At 44.5% G+C, this 18146-nt stretch overlaps 1 protein-coding gene across 4 annotated transcripts in view; it reads right to left on the bottom strand.

Annotated features, from left to right (window-relative positions):
- PREX2 (phosphatidylinositol-3,4,5-trisphosphate dependent Rac exchange factor 2) overlaps positions 1–11811 on the bottom strand; it is a 307132-nt gene extending 295321 nt beyond the window's left edge. For all 4 annotated transcript variants that reach the window (XM_050940505.1, XM_050940507.1, XM_050940506.1 and 1 more), the window contains exon 1: positions 11405–11811. In XM_050940505.1, coding sequence (XP_050796462.1) covers positions 11405–11545 — 141 coding nt within the window. In that variant the 5' untranslated portion in view covers positions 11546–11811. The remainder of the gene's footprint in view (positions 1–11404) is intronic.
- Between the last annotated feature and the right edge of the window lie 6335 nt (positions 11812–18146).

Raw genomic sequence — 18146 nt, 5'->3', positions numbered from 1 at the left:
CCCCCGTAGGAGGCGCTGTCCACGTGTGAGGAGGCGGACAGGTGACGCGATGGCCACGGAGGAGCTGAAGTTGATTTGGCCAGGTCTCTGCACCCATAGAGCTCATCTCTGTGCGGTACCGGCGAATGGTACCGCGAACCGTGGCGGTATCGGGAGTGGGACCAGGATCTGCTACCAGCGCGGTGCCGGGAGGTCGACCGGTGCCTTATATCATCGTGCCAGGATCGGCTGCGATAAGTACGTCGGTGCCGCGATCTGGACCGGTGCAGAAAGTACCACGACGGCGACCGGGATCTCGAGCGGTGCTGCAAGTACGACCGGTTCCATGGAGAACGGTACCGGGACTGCAAGCGGCGCCGGGATCGGGAGCGATGTCGAGGCAGAGAGTGATCGCGGGATCTGGATCGGGACTGACGGTGTTCAGTGGTGCCCGCTGAACGTGGTCGCACCATGGTGGGCTTGCCCAGCGACTGAATAACCCGCACCGGCGGTGCCAGGGGTTGGGGCAATTCGGGCTCTGTTAGAGCGATTAGGTCTCGCGCCGCGGAGAAGGTCTCCGGCGTGGAGGGCGCGACGAGCTCAACCACAGCGTGTGCTGGGGAGCTGGTAGGCACCGGACTCAACAGCTCCTGTGAAGCCAGAATCGACGGTGCGGAGACAAGCGGTGCCGCGGCAGTTGACGGTGCCGGGTGGTCCATCTTGGAGATACGCTCTGACTGCGGTGTACCTGTAGGTGCCACAGGAGCCTTGTGCTTCTTGCTCCTCTGGGAGAGGGAGCGGTGCCGGCTGGAGGGTTGGGCCGGTGAAGGGTGGGGATGAGGAGCCTTTATCGGTGCCGGGCAGTCTGGTGCGGAAGAGGCACTTGGTCCCAGTGCCGGAGTCGGTGCCGAGGATGGAGGAGTTAAAGCTGCCTCCATCAAAAGTTGTTTCAGGCGAATGTCCCGCTCTCTCTTTGTCCGGGTCTTGAACGCCTTGCAGATTCGGCACTTGTCCGCAAGGTGGGATTCGCCTAGGCACTTTAAACAGGAGTCGTGCGGATCTCCTGTGGGCATCAGCCGATGACAGGCCGCGCAAGGCTTGAAACCCGGTGAACCGGGCATGGGCCCCGGTACCGAGGGAGAAGAAGGGGCGAGCCCTGATTCTCTTCAACTATACATACAACTATAAGAACTATTAATTTAAATACTAACTAGAATTACAGTAAAAGAACTATATACACAATACTATACAAACGAGCGAATCGCTAGGGAGGTGGAGAACAGCTAAGCCGCGCTCCACTGTTCCAACAACCAACACGGGCGGTAAGAAGGAACTGAGGAGCGAATGGGCCGGCAGGGGTATATATCAGGCACCATACCGGCGCCACTCCAGGGGGCGACCTGCTGGCCCACCGAGTGTTACTAGGGTAAAAAGTCTCAGACGAACGTGCACGCGGCACGCACACACCTAATTGGAATGGATATGAGCAAGCACTCAAAGAAGAACCTAATAGATTCTGCTCAAAGCCAACTTTAAAATTTTAATAAGTGCCTCCATGGAAAGAGTAGAGAATAGATGGTTTATCATGGGCCATTTTCAGAAAGACGTTCCACCAGCTACTCTTGTACCTCAATGAAACAAATGTAGAGTGAAACCTCTGCTCTCTCTGCTATTTCCACATCTGTTCTCTTCAAGGCTCACTGACTTTTACCTTCCAGCAGAATTCTTACACTTCTGCTCTGACCTGCTACAAATCCTTGTGGATAAGGGAGAAGCGGTGGATGTGATATATCTAGACTTCAGTAAGGCATTTGATACAGTCTCGCATGATATTCTTATAGATAAGCTAGGAAAGTACAATTTAGATGGGGCTACTATAAGGTGGGTGCATAACTGGCTGGATAACCGTACTCAGAGAGTAGTTGTTAATGGCTCCCAATCCTGCTGGAAAGGTATAACAAGTGGGGTTCCACAGGGTTCTGTTTTGGGACCGGTTCTGTTCAATATCTTCATCAACGATTTAGATGTTGGCATAGAAAGTACGCTTATTAAGTTTGCAGATGATACCAAACTGGGAGGGATTGCAACTGCTTTGGAGGACAGGGTCAAAATTCAAAATGATCTGGACAAGTTGGAGAAATGGTCTGAGGTAAACAGGATGAAGTTCAATAAAGATAAATGCAAAGTGCTCCACTTAGGAAGGAACAATCAGTTTCACACATACAGAATGGGAGGAGACTGTCTAGGAAGGAGTATGGCAGAAAGAGATCTAGGGGTCATAGTGGACCACAAGCTTAATATGAGTCAACAGTGTGATACTGTTGCAAAAAAAGCAAACGTGATTCTGGGATGCATTAACAGGTGTGTTGTAAACAAGACACGAGAAGTCATTCTTCCGCTTTACTCTGCGCTGGTTAGGCCCCAACTGGAGTATTGTGTCCAGTTCTGGGCACCGCATTTCAAGAAAGACGTGGAGAAATTGGAGAGGGTCCAGAGAAGAGCAACAAGAATGATTAAAGGTCTTGAGAACATGACCTATGAAGGAAGGCTGAAGGAATTGGGTTTGTTTAGTTTGGAAAAGAGAAGACTGAGAGGGGACATGATAGCAGTTTTCAGGTATCTAAAAGGGTGTCATCAGGAGGAGGGAGAAAACTTGTTCACCTTAGCCTCCAATGATAGAACAAGAAGCAATGGGCTTAAACTGCAGCAAGGGAGATTTAGGTTGGACATTAGGAAAAAGTTCCTAACTGTCAGGGTAGTTAAACACTGGAATAGATTGCCTAGGGAAGTTGTGGAATCTCCATCTCTGGAGATATTTAAGAGTAGGTTAGATAAATGTCTATCAGGGATGGTCTAGACAGTATTTGGTCCTGCCATGAGGGCAGGGGACTGGACTCGATGACCTCTCGAGGTCCCTTCCAGTCCTAGAGTCTATGAGTCTATAAATCCTATGGTACTTCTACTTCGTGCGCCTGCAGAGCTAGTTTCCTAGCAGGCTTCACCCATACACCTGACAATGACAGCTGGAGGCAGGAGTTACTTCAAAGCAGATTGGCATACAAAATACATTGAATCCAGGCTGTCAAGAGCACAAAGTGGAGGCAAGAGTTCAGTCACAACCTCACATTATTTCACTGCAGGAAAAGTGGCGATCTCTAAAATCTTAGTTCTGCCCCTACAATGATGTATCATAGATAACTTGGCTTGTAAACAGCCTATATAGAATTATGGTAGAAATACAATTTTTACAGAATGAAACTGGTTTTGAAAAATTATTCTTACACAATCTCTCAGAGATGTTTTTAGTAGGCAAACTTTTTTTAGTATCAAATATACATAAGAAAAAAAGATAGTCTTGTAGTTAAAGCATAGGGCTGGAAACCAAGATATCTAGGTTATATTTTTGGCTCTACTACCGACCTCCTCTGGGACCCAAATTCACAATCTCTCTGTGCATGAACCTAAACTTTGTCATCTGCAAGGTTGCTGAGACTTAATTTATTAATGACTGTAAAACATTCAGAGATCTTTGAAAGGAAACTGTTATAGAAGTACGAGGTATTACCTGTTGAGCCAATATATCACAGAGGAAAGAATTCTCTCTATATTTATGTTTGAGTTTCCTCCTGGATATCGAATATTCTTGAATATTTGTGTGTAGCCTATGAATCTGCTCAGCCATTTTGAAGGTCAGATGGGGAAAAATGCATAGGCATAAATACAAAAAGTTAGCATACAGTCCTAAATATCTTCATAAAAAACTAACTAGATACCCAGATACAACCAGGGTGATAGGTGTAGTGTAAGAATTTAGAGAGATGAACCAAGAAACTTCACCATAATTGCAGAAGGCACCAGAAGCCAACTGTACACAGTTAACCATTCCTGTCCTCTTGCTCTGTATCTTTTTCAGTGCTTAGCTTATACCCAAGACAAATTCTGTGAGGTTGAGGCTTTCAAATCCAATTTCCCTTTCTCCATCAGGCCAGAAATTCAGTTTATTTCCTCCCCCATATTAACATTTTCCAGAAGAGAAGATAGGCTTGAATTTTTCAAGGGTAACAGTCCTGCTCATTCCAAAACAGATTATAACAAAGATGCATTTATAGTAGTCTACAGCAAAGACAGACCAAGGAGAAAACCCAATTAAAAATAGGAGACATCTGTACTGAGTGTATTCAAAGTAAACTAAGTTACTTAATAGACAGCCCCCTTAAAAGCTTTGGCCTTTTTGTTATTGTCAGTCCTCGAGTGAACCTTGTCCTTAACTCGTTGAGATAGGAAACACCTTTCTTGACAATAAACTTTGTAAAATATCTCAACTGTTTTCCTTTATGGGGAAATAAATAAACCACTTTTAATACAGCTTATCGTTTACCTTGACAATGGCCACAGGTGGTGCTGTTGATATTCAATTTTGCCCGAGTAAGAATAGCATAACACATTCAGGTTTTTCCTCACTTTGTAATGCCTAGACAAGTTAAAAAACAGCAGAAACTGGAAGTGAATGGAAAAAGATGCTGACTTTCTATGGTAATTGTGTTTGCACTTCCTTTTGACTTTTTATGATGTAGCAGCCATAGAATTTGTGAGGGGTGAGAGGGGGGAGTTAAACTGAGGAAAGGAAAAGGAAATCACATAATCTTATCAAAAAATGCAGCCAGCCAAAATCCTTCCCTTCCATTCATTCAAAAACCTTTTAAAAAATGTAAATGCAATTATACATACTATTATGAAGTCACTTATTATTACAGTAATTGATTAATATTTTTCCTAGCAAATTTGTACCAAACTACAACTATAAAAGAGTATTTCAAAAGTAACTCGTGTGTGAGAGGCCCAGGAAGCTTATGGCACTGTGCAGCACTACCATTTGGGGAATCTCATTTCAGTCTCCAAGCTCCTCATTACTAGAAACTCAGAGGGTGAAATCCTGGCCCACTGAAGTCAATGGGAGTTTTGCCATTGAAACCAATGGGGCCAGGATTTCACCCAGAGCCTTAAATCTCAGGGGACAGAACTCCTGGCATTTTTCAATTTGTTCCTGTGGCTAATGTGTAAAGAAGCACTGCTGGACTCCAAAAGGAGCTGTGTAGGGCCCATAGGTCCTGAAAAGTCATTCCAAAAAAGCCTATTCAGTTTAGATCAAGTTAGCTTGCTGTTCTATATTTAAAGCAAAACATGCAATTTTAGTTTTACATAGTGTATCAAATATAAATGAACACAGACAATTAAGGGTATCTTTTCTTTTTCTAAAATGTCATTTCATGACCGATGTTAACACTGATGAAGCCACAAAAGTTAACAAAAAAGCACCATTACCATCAACTCCCAATGACATTATATTAAATATCATTTCTATTTTTTTTCCTACAGAATAGTGACTAATCTTCCCTCCACCCCACACCCAGAAGGGGAGGAGTTCATGGAAAGTGTAGTTTTTAGCTTTTAAATACAGTCTTCCCTTTCATTGGAAAAGTCAGGATTCTCTAATGTTTTGAGCTGTATGAAATGGCATGATTAGCAAAATAAAGTGCACACTTCCAAGTATTGGAGAACTCTGAATGCCAATTGGCTGGTGACGTAGTACTCAGAAACTTCAAGTAATTCGAAGTATTCTTTAGCTATAAAAACACGATGTCCTTTAAAAATGCTTTAGTGCTTTAGATAACAATGTTTATTGTTTGTAGTAATGTTAGTAGTATTTATTAGTGTTCTTTAATTACACTAACTTAACTTTCCTATACCGAATGAATATTGGCATCCAGTTCAAACTCCAAATGCTAGAATGAAATATTCTAAAATTAAAAGCCATGTTTCAGTCAGATACATAAGCACATGCATAACTTTAAGTGTATGTCTAGCCCTATTCATGGCAATGAGACTACTAGTATGCTTAAAGTTATGCAAGTGCTTAAGTATCTATCTGAAACGGGGCCAAATGTCCAGTTATTAGTTAGGTATCAGCTGAATTTATATATGACATGCTATTAAAGTTTGTCACACAGAAAACTCAGAAAAAGGAAGGAATAATTTTAATATAATCTGGCCCTCTCAGAGGTTGACCTGTCATGTGTGTAAGCTAAAAACACCAAAAATAGGCAGGTATGAGAAATCACATATAGACGTGACAGCATGCCCAATTCAGTAATGAAAGTATTTACTCAACTTAACATACCTCTGCTGTATTTCACTTAATATACACACCAGCCTGGCAAAACTGTGATACAAGTTTACCAACCCCGACAAAAAGTCTTCTTGCCCTTCCTTACCAGGATGATAATGATGGATAAGGAATGACTGGGGGAGAAAGGTATTTTATTTATCTAATCAAAATATTCTTAGCGAATGGGCAAGCAGAATTTTACAATTCAGATACATACTAAGACTACAGTGGCTTATTGTTAAGGTCCTACCAAATTCATGGCCATGAAAACCACGTCACATACCGTGAAATCTGGCTACTGTAGGGGAGGGGAAGGACTGGAAGCGCTCCAGCCCAGGGCTCCTACTGTGCACCAGGATCCAGCTGCTAGTCCCAGCCTGGGCTGGGGGGGAATGGGACTTCCTCTTCCCCTGCAGGGGCTGCTCCCAGAGCCAGGTCAGACCCACCTCCAGGAACCTTCCGCAGCTGCAGGAAGCTCCATGGATCCTGGCTGGGAGCCCAGCTCTGAAGGCAGCACAGAAGTGAGGGTGGCTGTCAGCCCCCAACCTGAGCAAGCGGCTGGGACCCCAGCTGTCAAATGCTGACTCAGGCAGAAGGCTGCCGTGAAAACCAGGGCATATGGTAACTCACTGTCCATACCCTGAAATCTTCACTTCTGCTCTGTTGCAATGGTGATGCTGGCTTTAGAGCTGGGCTCCCAACCAGCAGCCGCAGCTCTCTGGCTGCCCAACTCTGAAGGCAGTGCCCCTGCCAGCAGCAGTGCAGAAGTAAGAGTGGCAATCCCACAAACCCCCTACAACAGCCTTGCAACCCCCACAACCTCCTTTTGGGTTGGGACCCTCACGATTGCGACATCGTGAAATTTCAGATATAAACGTCTGAAACTGTGAAATTGACTATTTTAAAAGTCCTATGACTGTAAAATTGACCAAAATGGACCGTGAATTTGGTAGGGCCCTACTTATTGTATATAGTCCAATTACTTCACTAGGTCTTGAAGAAGCATTTGTGTCAATGTCTTCAGACTTTCAGGGTTTTCAATTTTAACATTAGAAGGAATTTTACTTTAGGGCTGATAAATCTATTAAGATTTATGCTATTTCCCCACACAAACCCCACCCTGTGTTATCTATTGTCCATTTCTTATACCAATTCCTCCTGAGTCAGGAACTATGATTTATAATAACAGGTACAGAATTCCAGTCATTGCTGCTCAAATCATCTTCTGTTATCACTCCTTAACAGGGCACATTTGATTATAAGGCATAGAATGGCCACATGAAAATTCCTTCCTGAATATTTTATAGGTCATGTAGCAAGACAGTGGGATACCCCACAGCCCCGTGGAGGGACGAGCCTCCCCTAGCACCAAAGTGGGCAGAGCCAGCGGGTCCTGTACCCGCTCCCCAAAGGGCAGGGTGCAGGACAGGAAGTAGAAAAGCCCAACTGCAGAGCTCACTTGAAAGCCAGCCGCCAGAGATGCCAGATGCCGGTGTCCTAGCTCTGCGTTGAGACAGACCGGCAGGCTGCAGCCGACACAAGGACTGGCCAGGCCGGCCCAGCTTACCCCTGGCCAGCTACCCTGAGGAGCAGCCCACCCTATCCCTTGCCACCTACTCTAAGGAGCAGCCAGGCCTATCACTCGCCTGTTACCCAGAGGAATCGGAGGTTTTCTGCACCACTGAGGACACTGCCCTAACCCAGGTACCCTACGAGGGACAGTCTGGAAGTAGCCCGGGGGCAGTTGACCCTGGTCTAGCCACAGCTCAGCCAGAACCCATGTCAGAGTGTTGCGGTCAGGATCCCCACTGACACAGTAGCGAGTCTCCTGCCACTGCTAGGGCCCCAGGCTGGGATGCAGTGGAGTGGGTGGGCCTGCATCCCCCCTGCTACCCTACTCACAGGTGGCAGTCTCCCCCTCACACCAGATGCTCAGAAACCTGAGCTCCAGACTGTTTGTTCACTGCCCTGCCCTGACTCAGGGCCGGGGCCCATAGCGAACTATTGTGAGGCGGTGGGATCCCCCACAGCCCCATGGCGGGACGGGCCTCAGCCGAGCCCTTCTACAGGTCAGCTCGCCAAAAATGTAAAAAAAATCACCATCATGACCACATAGATGTCAAATATTTTCATTTCATTATATTGACATTGTTATTCCTAACAGAACTTGTTCAGAATCATATGCAATGAATGTTCACAAAAAAATGTTATCAGGCAGCTGGTAAAATGGGATATGAAGTCTTTTACCTCTCGGAATCTAGCCCAGATTGATAGTGGCTGAAAGTTATACTGACTGACACAGTAGCCTGTGTGAAATAGTGATCAGACACCACAATGATGAGCACCACCACAGTGCCTATAACAAGAGATAGTAACCTAGTTTGTAATGGGCATGCAAATAGCATAAAAAACATCTGCACAACAGATAAACTTTGACAGTTTTAGCAAAAATTCCAAGGACTGAATAGGCCTGGAGAACAAATTACCCTCTTATCCTAAATGAGGGTCCCTGATTGAAGTCCATTGACAGGGTAGTACAGCGAAACCACCCCAGACCTGAACCAGTTGTACAGATAAACAAAGGACTCTAATCTTCAATGCTGTTAATCCCAAATCTTTCACTAACATTGTATTCACTTTCAAAATGAGAAAAATGACACCATCAAATAATTTCTCATGGTTTAAATGTCTTTGTTCCCATTTCTTCACAATAGCTCATTGGGGTTTTTCATACAAGTTTTCCCATTAATTTTGGCCTTTTTCATTTACCAAGCTAGTTTTCTATTTCCTATATTTAACCTGTCTGAAAATATGACCATTCTTAACAACTTGAATTTCCACATCATCTTGTCTAGTCAAACTAGCTTGCCATATACACCAGGGTCTCTTGTGTTGTAATGTTTGTAATTGTAGCTAGTTGCCTCTCCAAACATAGCATAACGCATTGCATTCTGTAGGCCTCACAAAAATAGGCCCTGATCTCAAGATGTGGCAAATATTTTCTGATCCTGTTAATTTCAACCAGCAAATTTTTTTAAAGCACCGAGGGATAGATCCACAAAAGGTCTTAGGTGTCACAGTGCTCAGCCTTCCATTGCCTAATGTTCTTGTGCCATGCCACCCAGTGGAATCCACAGCTCCAGGTTAGATGCCCAAGATCTCTATACCTAGAGAAGCACTGAAAAATGGGATCCACAAAGGCCAGCATGCTGAGCAGAGAGCTGCCTAAGCTAACGAATAGGAAATATATATATGAGTGGGGTGTGGCCTAAGCACTACCCCTCAAAGGGAGTTAGGCACCTAAATCTGGGTCAGAGGGAGGCACCTATCTCCACTGGATTCTCAATCATGAACCCTCTTCTGGAATTAGGCACCTAATCCCCTTTTTGCAAAAAACACAGAAGGAATTGAAGCTACTGTCCCCTTTATAACTTTTAGCCCATTGGTAAACACACTAGCCAGGGTTCAATTCCCACCTCTTCCTGATGTGGAGCAGGAATTTGAAGTTGTACCTCCCTCCTCTCAGGAGGGTGCTCTAACCATCAGGCTATTGGGTATTTTGGGGCAGGTGTCTCTCAATCACTTCTTTTGAAGCTGGTCCACTATATATAAAGACCCAGATTCCATTCCCTCTCCTCCAATGGGTGTTTAATAATTTATACATTCTGGAACTGCTTCAATGTAAGAAACTTGTCGCAGAATACCCCATAGTCCAGTGATTAGGGCACCCTCCTAGAAGTGAGAAGACCCAACATCAAATCCTTGCTCCACATCAGGCAGGGGAGGAACTGAATCCACTTTTTGAAAACCAAAACCCTATAAGGAGTCTCAAGTTGGATACCCAAAGATTGAGTATCCCAAATAACCGATCACTTGTGAAAATGTAAACATTATAATTATTGTGAGGTAGATCAAATACAGAGCTGAAAACCAAATCTTGGACAAAGTCACTTCAAAATCAAATATTTGTGCCAATAAGCACAGCACGGTTGCTAAATGGAAGCATAGTATAGTATAATTTTACTACCACTTTCTCTTTTTTAATATTCAAATATAAAAGCAAAATACATTGGACCACTGATCATTTTACATAAACAAGTGGAGAAAAAGGCTACTCTGTAGATCTTGTTTCACTCCATAGTCTGTGCTTTTATTCTCCTTGCCACAGCCAAATTGAGAATTTCCTTTGCCATGATAATAAGCAGAAAGTTCAGAGATCTCAAAAAAACAAAGCAGAAAGTTTGCTGTTTGAAAGATTGCCCCTTCAGAGGCGGTGGGGGAGGAGAGAAAAGAATGTCAGGGCTATTATGGAAGACCCTCTGGAAAACTAAGCAGATGACTTGAGATTTGTTTATCCCAAAGAGGCCTTAAAGTGATGCTGTTGATGCTGGGTGCAAATGGGAAAGGGAAGAAATGTTATGATGTTTGTCTTATCATTCCATAGTGGAAATAGTACTTTCTTTGGTTATACCAGAGGATAACTTCATCAGAAAGCAAAAGTTTCTGCAACTACCTGATTTGAACCTAACAGCAGATCATGTTGTTGTACACTGATTTTAAGACACAGAATGAAACTAAAACTTACTGCTACAACATACTCTAAAATGCATTTTAAAAAAAAAAATAACTGTTCCTTCAAGTCTCCATCCAACTACTACATTACAAAGCCTGGTTTAAATTGGAGACTATGGGGGTAGTGGAAGGGGTGAATGCCACATGTGGTTTTAATACTCAACAGCTGCTGTAGATCAGAACCCCGCTTTGCTCTCTCTTTTACCCCCCACCAGAATACTGTGTTTCAAGGGTTATTGTAAGTAAAGGGACTGCACTGCGCTGCCGGCTGGATAGCTAGCGAAGACTGAAAAGATCGTCGAACAAAGTGTACCTGGCTCTCACTGTTCTCTATTCCTGGACGCCAGTCCCAGATTAATTGTTTGTCTCGTGGTAAATTCCCTGCAAAAGCGCACCCAGGGCCAGCCATTTACAAGCCACTTCGCTCCAGTCTCTTTAAAGCAACAGCAAAACAACAGCTACTTGCAATAAACCGATTGACTCAGGGAAACTGTTTCACTCGGCTCTGCCTCCGAGCGCGTTTGTTTAGGTCTCTCGCCCTCTCCCCCGCGCGCGACAGCCCCAATTCCTTGGTGTTGTCCCCCCTCTTGGTAAACCTGTGAGGGCGGGAAGGGGGGATGTTGTTCCTGTTCAACAAGTCACTTCCCTCAGCCACCAATGAACCCGGCTTCGTGGAACTTAACTCACCGACACCAGGAACTCCAAAGTGCCCACATAGTCCCGCTCAGTCTTCAGAAGCTCGTTCAAAACGCACACCCTGAGGCGAAGCTGTTTCTCCGGATCCTTCCCGCTTTCCCCTTTCCCTTCCCCTTTGCTTTCTTCTGTCATTGTTCCCCAAAGCGAAGCCTCGCTCCCAGCTCCTGCTTCTCCCAGCTCCTCCGCTGTTTGCAGCCACCAATAGGAAAAGCTGCCTCGGTGTTTCCTCTAGCAAAGTTCAGATGGGACAACAAAAGACCCCACTCGGTTACATAGCGGGGGGCTGGTCTTCCGCGGCTTGCAGGCTGTTAACCAGTCTCGCTCTTCCCCTGCTCAAGAAGTGCTTTGAGAGCCAGAGGAGCAAAGCAACACAACTGCGTGTGTTCTTTTCCAGCAAGGAAGCGGGCACAGCCTGTAGGAAATGAGTGGTCACTGGCTCCGGCTCTCCCAGCGCTCTGTGTGACTGCGAGATTGGAAGGCTTCAGCAGCAGCAGCCCAGGCAGCTTGGACATTAATCAAAAGCTTTGTGTCCATGTGACTTCGACCCCTTCCCCCTGCGCCAAATCTCAGGAAAAAGGAAAGGAAGCACAACCTTGGGAAAGATTGCGTGCCAGCAACTGCCTATTTCACACACACGCTGTGCGCTTCTGAGGCTAATTGGAGATCTCCAACTCGAGAGGATAAGAATTCACTTTAAAATGTCCCAGGCTCGCTAGACTGCTGGGATTCAGGCTGTTGTTTATTGGTTTGCAATAAGCAGCCAGAAAGTGGTTTCTTCAACCTACGCATCCTCCTCTTCATATATAATTATTAACACACACATTATACCCATATGTATATAATATATATTATAGCTTCACGTTTTATATTCTGCAACGTACAGGCAAATACCTGTGGCTCTATGTGGTAATCGTGTTATAGCCACTCATATTTTATATTCAACATTACACACACAACCAAGCACACTATAAACATACACAATAGTTTGGTTGGAGTTGTCCTGTTTTAAAGGAGCTATTAAATCTGTCCAGATCATGAGGATTACTCTTTGCACTTGGAAGTTCAGATTCGTATAATAAATGAAGACACTACAGGAATCTGACAGGAACCTTCACAAACACACCCATCCTGTAGATGTGAGGTGTTAAAATGTAAGTGCATATCTTAGTGAACAAATATCACCTTCACTTACAAAGGGCTCAAACCCAGACCTTTAATCTGAGACACACCTGCCAAATTTTGTGGGTACAAATGAAACGTTTGGGTCTCCCAATCTGCTCTTAAGGTTTGCAACGGGAAATAATATTCAGAGACCCTCTTTTTTAGGTTCCATATTGAGGTGGTATATTTCCAATCACAGTGTCCCAATAAAAGGGAGTGAACTGGAGCCCCTGGGCCTACCCACGCCCTCCACTCAAGATGCTAGTCCTCTTAGTGCCTAAGGGAAGAAAAGGTGAAGAGACAAACCCACACAGCGTCTCTCACCTTTCCCTTCTTGCTACCCAAGGGAAAAGACAAAGACAGCCCAGGCTTGGGGGGGCTCAGCCTTAATTGTGAGAGGAGAGTATAAGGCTCCCATTAAAAAAAAAAAAACCATCTCCCAAGTAGTGGATAGAGTATATATTAGTACAGAAGTTCCCCCCAACTCCTGCCTCAGGTATTGGGAGCCAGGAAGGCAGGAATTATTGGAGGTAACATTTTTTGTCTAGTCCCCTCAGATATCTGCTGGTGGCTTCAGTAATGGTGCCCAGGGCCAGATTAAGGCAACCTAGGGCCATAGGCACACCATGACACAGGTCCCCCATGGCTCTGTTCTCCTGCCACACACTTGAAGTAGCCTTGGCAAAGAGACCCGCCCCTTCCTAGAGAGACAGGGGCAGCAGCATGGGGCTCTCCTCTCTCCTGCATCCCAGGTGGCAGCAGGGGATCCTCCCCTCAGGGTGACTTAAGATGTTCTCTTTCACTAGTACCCCTAGAGAGAAAGGAATGGCAGCCAGGGGGCCCTGTCTGCTTGGGAAATGGGTAACTGTAAAGGGGGTTCATGAATTTGTGATTTCATAACAATTAAAAAAAATCTTCTTTAAATGGTCAGATGATCCAGGACCCTCCAGCTGTTCACAAAGCCAACAATAAAACAGTGCATTTTTATTACTTCTACCCTCACCCTCAGTCTCCTTTCCTTCTATTACTTGTTAACCTTACTTGTCTAAAATCAGATCGCAAACACAGCAGAGCAAAGATCATCTGGGAGGCAGTACAGTCTTGTGGATCGGTGACTTAGGTATGGTTGCCAACACTGTAATTCAAAAATACAGGAGAAACCCAGAGGTACTTAGGCATGATGGAGGGGTGGCTGGGCCACATTTGAGTGGCATTGCAACCCTGTGCATCAGGTCAAGTTGCCAACCAGCAGCAAGTTGAATGGCATTGAATCCTTTTTGAAATATGTGATAAAAGGTGTTCTGTGTTGATTTAGTACAGGACAAACAGTATTTTATTTAAATAAGGGATGTCTCCCTTTTAATACGGGACTGTTGGCAGCCCTAGACTCCAAAGACCTGGGTTCTAGTCACCTACTGTGAGTTTGGACAAGTAGTTTCACCTGTTTCTTCTCAGATGCTTTTCTATTTAGATTGCAAGATCACTGAGGCACAACTGTCTCCCACTACATGTTTGTACAGTGTCTAGTAAATGCAGTCCCAGTCTTGGTTGGGTCCTCTGGGTGCTACTGAAATATAGATAATAAATAGGGACCATGTCTTTCTGTGTTTGTTTGGCACCTAGCACAATGGAGCCACAGTCATGAGAGGATTTTGAATTACTGAACATGTATGTTGTAAGAGTGAATGCTTACTTTTGCCAGAGCCATGGCTCAGAGTGAGGTTGCTAGTGCCCTTACCACCCATAGAGGAATCCCTAGTTAGCCACCCAGAAATTAGGTTGTCACAGGTGTCTCCCAGCCCCCCATCATGTTGTGACAACACAGACCTCTAGATGAACTAGTGAGAACATCCCACCCTACCCCATTGCCATCAGTGGGGGGGAAGAGAGAAGCTAGTATCCCCTCTCCCCACACACTGTTGAGCCACTAAGGGATATTAATGTCTTCCCTATAGCTAGGGGGACATATTCTCAGCCAGCCTCCAAACCACCAACAAACAGGCAGAGGAAAAAAAGAACAAGTGATTCTCTGTTTTCTTCTCTCTCATGTGCATAACTTAGATATCCCCATCACAAGTTGTATCATGAGCCAGCATTCAGAGAGAAGGCTCTGTCTCCTGTAAAGTACAGAGTTTACTCTGCTAAGATACTAGGCCATTGTATAGATACATGTTTATGGGACATGTATATGGTGCCTGTGGCAGTACCTACCCACCTCCTGGGATCACGTTGCTCTCAAAGAGCCTTGGTAGTCCTGCGTGCATTAGGATGAAGGAGTTATGACAGGGTTCCTGATACAAGGTCACCACTGTTGTAACAATCTTCTTAGCATTGCAGACAGCATGCAAATATGTTCACAGAGCATTTTTAGCTGCATTAGGGTTACATTGTCTGAAAGAACTCAGGGGAATATGGGAGCTGTCCATAAAGCTCAGGATAGGTGGGAACTGTACCATAGTACATAATACTTTCTGTGGGATCTACTGCTACCTCTGCCTGTCCATGGGAAAGGTGACGCAAGCACAGATGCTGATGAGAGCAATTAAAAAGTAATCCAAAACCCTGGATTCTTTGGTCTGTCTTATGCCTCTATTCTATCCATTGGTCAACTGAAAAGGAATTATGGCCAGCATCCTCAAGTTATCCATTCCGTGTCTCCCTTTAGCACCTCGCAGAGATGCTAGATTAACTCTGGAATCAGCCTGAATTTTTGAAACAGACACCTCTACTACATCAAGTGGCCTATAGACTATATGAGGGGAATAATGGTGCCTCATTCTCTGCCCCTCTTTCCTGATATCCCTCTTTGACCTGTTTTGGGAGTGAGGAGAAACAAAAACCAAAAAACAACCTGCATATTGCTGCTTATTACTCAGCCCCACCTCCGCCCCATCTCTGCAACAACCCCCACCCTCTCCATTCCCTACTTAACTCCCTTTTCCATCCACAGCCTTTGTCTGCTTCTCTTTAACACACGTTAGTTTATTCACTTGTTCTGCTATATTTGCAGCTTTTGGTACATCACCCCAGAGATGGTTTGGCTGGGAAAGAAAGAACAGCAGCTTCCTTACTTTCAGAGTCATTCAGAAAGAGTTCTGAGTTTGCAAAACAGCCCCTTCCTAATACTGTAGCCACTGCCACTGGGAAGATTCAAGCCTAGCAGGCCAGGATGAACTAACACAAAGAGGCACAGGTGAATATTCAGCAGTTACTAGGAAGCTAGATTCACAAGATCCTGTTGTATACATAAGGCCTGAGCTGTAGACTAGGGGGTAAAATTTTCAAAGGCATCTAAGACACTTAAGAGCCTACATCTGATTCACTTTTAGTAAGGCTCAGGCCCTGACTGTGCAACAGGTGTTACAGCAGCACAGCTATGGCACAGTAGCTATGCTGCAGTACTGCCATAGTGAAGATGCTTCCAACATCTACAGAAGGGGGTGGTTCTATCATGGTCGAAACTCTACCTCCCCGAGTGATGGTAGCTAGGTTGATGGAAGCATTCTTCCATTGACCTAAATGCATCTACTCTGGGGATTAGGTCATCATAACTTTGGCACTCAGGGATGTGAATTTTTCACACCCCTGAGTGATCTAGCTATGTCAACCTAACTAAGTGTAGACCAGGTCTTAGGCTTCTAAGGGCTAGATCCACAAAGTGTTAAGGCACCTAACTGCCACTTCAGGCTCTTAAATCCAAATTTTAGATCCTCAAATGCCCTGCTCAGCTGCCACCTAACCCCATGGGCACTTAAATTCCCATAGACACCTACATTTCTGACAGTGGGCATGTGCACAGCTGCCTAAATCCTGATATCCTGTGCTAATCTCACGCCTAAACCAGGGTGGGATACCCAAACTAGGCATTCCCTCACCTATCTTGCCTGCAGGGCCTGATCCAGGAGGCACGTACAGGGTCTGCCCTACCCAGCATGCCTTTTGGATTGAGCACCACACAAAAGGCAGGAGATGCCAGGCAGACAGTGAAATGACTCTAGTCAAAAGCTAGGGTACTCACCTGGGAAAGTCAGGTTCTAATCCCTACTCCTGTGACAATTTTAATCCAAAGTGCAATAGCTTGAACAGAAGAGACAGAGAAAGCCCCATCACAAAATACTCTCTAGTGAGAGTGTTTATCTAGTAGGTGGCAAATTTGAGTTCAACATTTAAGACCAAGTTCCTCTCAGGCAGAATGGGGATTTGAATCCAGGTTTCTCACTTCTAAGATCAGTGCTGTAACCACTGGACTAGTGGAAAGCATAAAAAAGGATTGCCTTGGATTAGATATCTAATTCCAGAAGACAGTTCATGGCCGTGAATCCCCAAGGGATTCTCTTTAGTCCAGATTTAGCCACCTAAAACTCCTTGAGGGGGATGAGGCTTAGGCATTTCCTGTTGGCTAGCTTAGGCAGCTCCCCTCTGAGCTTGCTGGCCTCTGTGAATCCTGTTCTTAGATGCCAAACCTCTCACACATTGAACAGAGGGCCTGGGAGTCTAACTCAGGGCTGTGGATTCCAGTAGGCAGCAACTTATCTAAAGTTGGACACTGCAACACCAAGCCTAAATCTCCTTTGTGGACCTAGCCTCTTAGTGCCTATGTCACTTTTAAAAACGGGACTTTGCCCTTTAAGTAACTTAGACCTTGCAACTATGAATGGCACAATGCCTGAATACTCTTAAAGATCTGGGCCTTAGGCTTTTTTGAAAATTTTACCTCAGAGCAGATTTCTGTTAGAATTCTGAAGTGATCATTCAAGCTAGGGAAAGGCTCTGGCAAAGCCATAGGGATAAAAGACACATTTAAATGTCCTAAAATACCTGTCAGACTAAATTTTACTGGAGAGACTGTATAGTTCTTGGCTCTTTTGTTGTTAAATGTCCTGTCGATCTGTCTGTCCTTCATTGGCAATTTGCCTCAGTCATCACTTATTAGCTGATGGTGTTGCTCTCACATGACATATATTTATATATCACAGCAGAGGCATCACTTTGTTTCTCTCATTTAGTACAGTCACCTCAAGAAGGATTTTTATTTACACATAAACTTTTGCTGGCTTTAAAGATGCACCTCCTCCTTTTAATGCACCTTATCCTAAACAAAATTAGTATCCCTGCTATTGTGTACAGGTATCATCACTTAGAAGACAGATCTCTTCATAGATATCCATGACTCTCAAAACCGATATTAAACATGTATACTCTCAGAAGATTCTTAAATGGAGGAATACTTTGTATAAAATCTCACAATGTGCAACACTGGAAAAATGATTAACAGCCAAGCCCCGGCACCAAGCCCAATAGCCAAGACAGTCCTTAGAGTAGATGGGAAGTCATCTGCGCACATGTACAAAACACTGTAAGGTCATCAGAATAGGAACTGTATTTATTGCTTCTGTTTTTACAGGTTCTACCCCAATAAGGCCCACATCATTGTTGGGTACTGTGAATACTACTGTAATATAAATATTAAATAATAAAAATTTATACTAAACCTAAGAAATTAAAGCAAAGCATAGGAAAGAACTATGAAAACTATAACCCTGTTTTTTCTGCAAATTACTGTAAATTACCA

This window comes from Gopherus flavomarginatus, chromosome 2, assembly GCF_025201925.1.
Source record: "Gopherus flavomarginatus isolate rGopFla2 chromosome 2, rGopFla2.mat.asm, whole genome shotgun sequence".
In the NCBI taxonomy this organism is placed as follows: Eukaryota; Metazoa; Chordata; order Testudines; family Testudinidae; genus Gopherus; species Gopherus flavomarginatus.
This window is presented reverse-complemented; position numbering and strand designations above follow the sequence as displayed.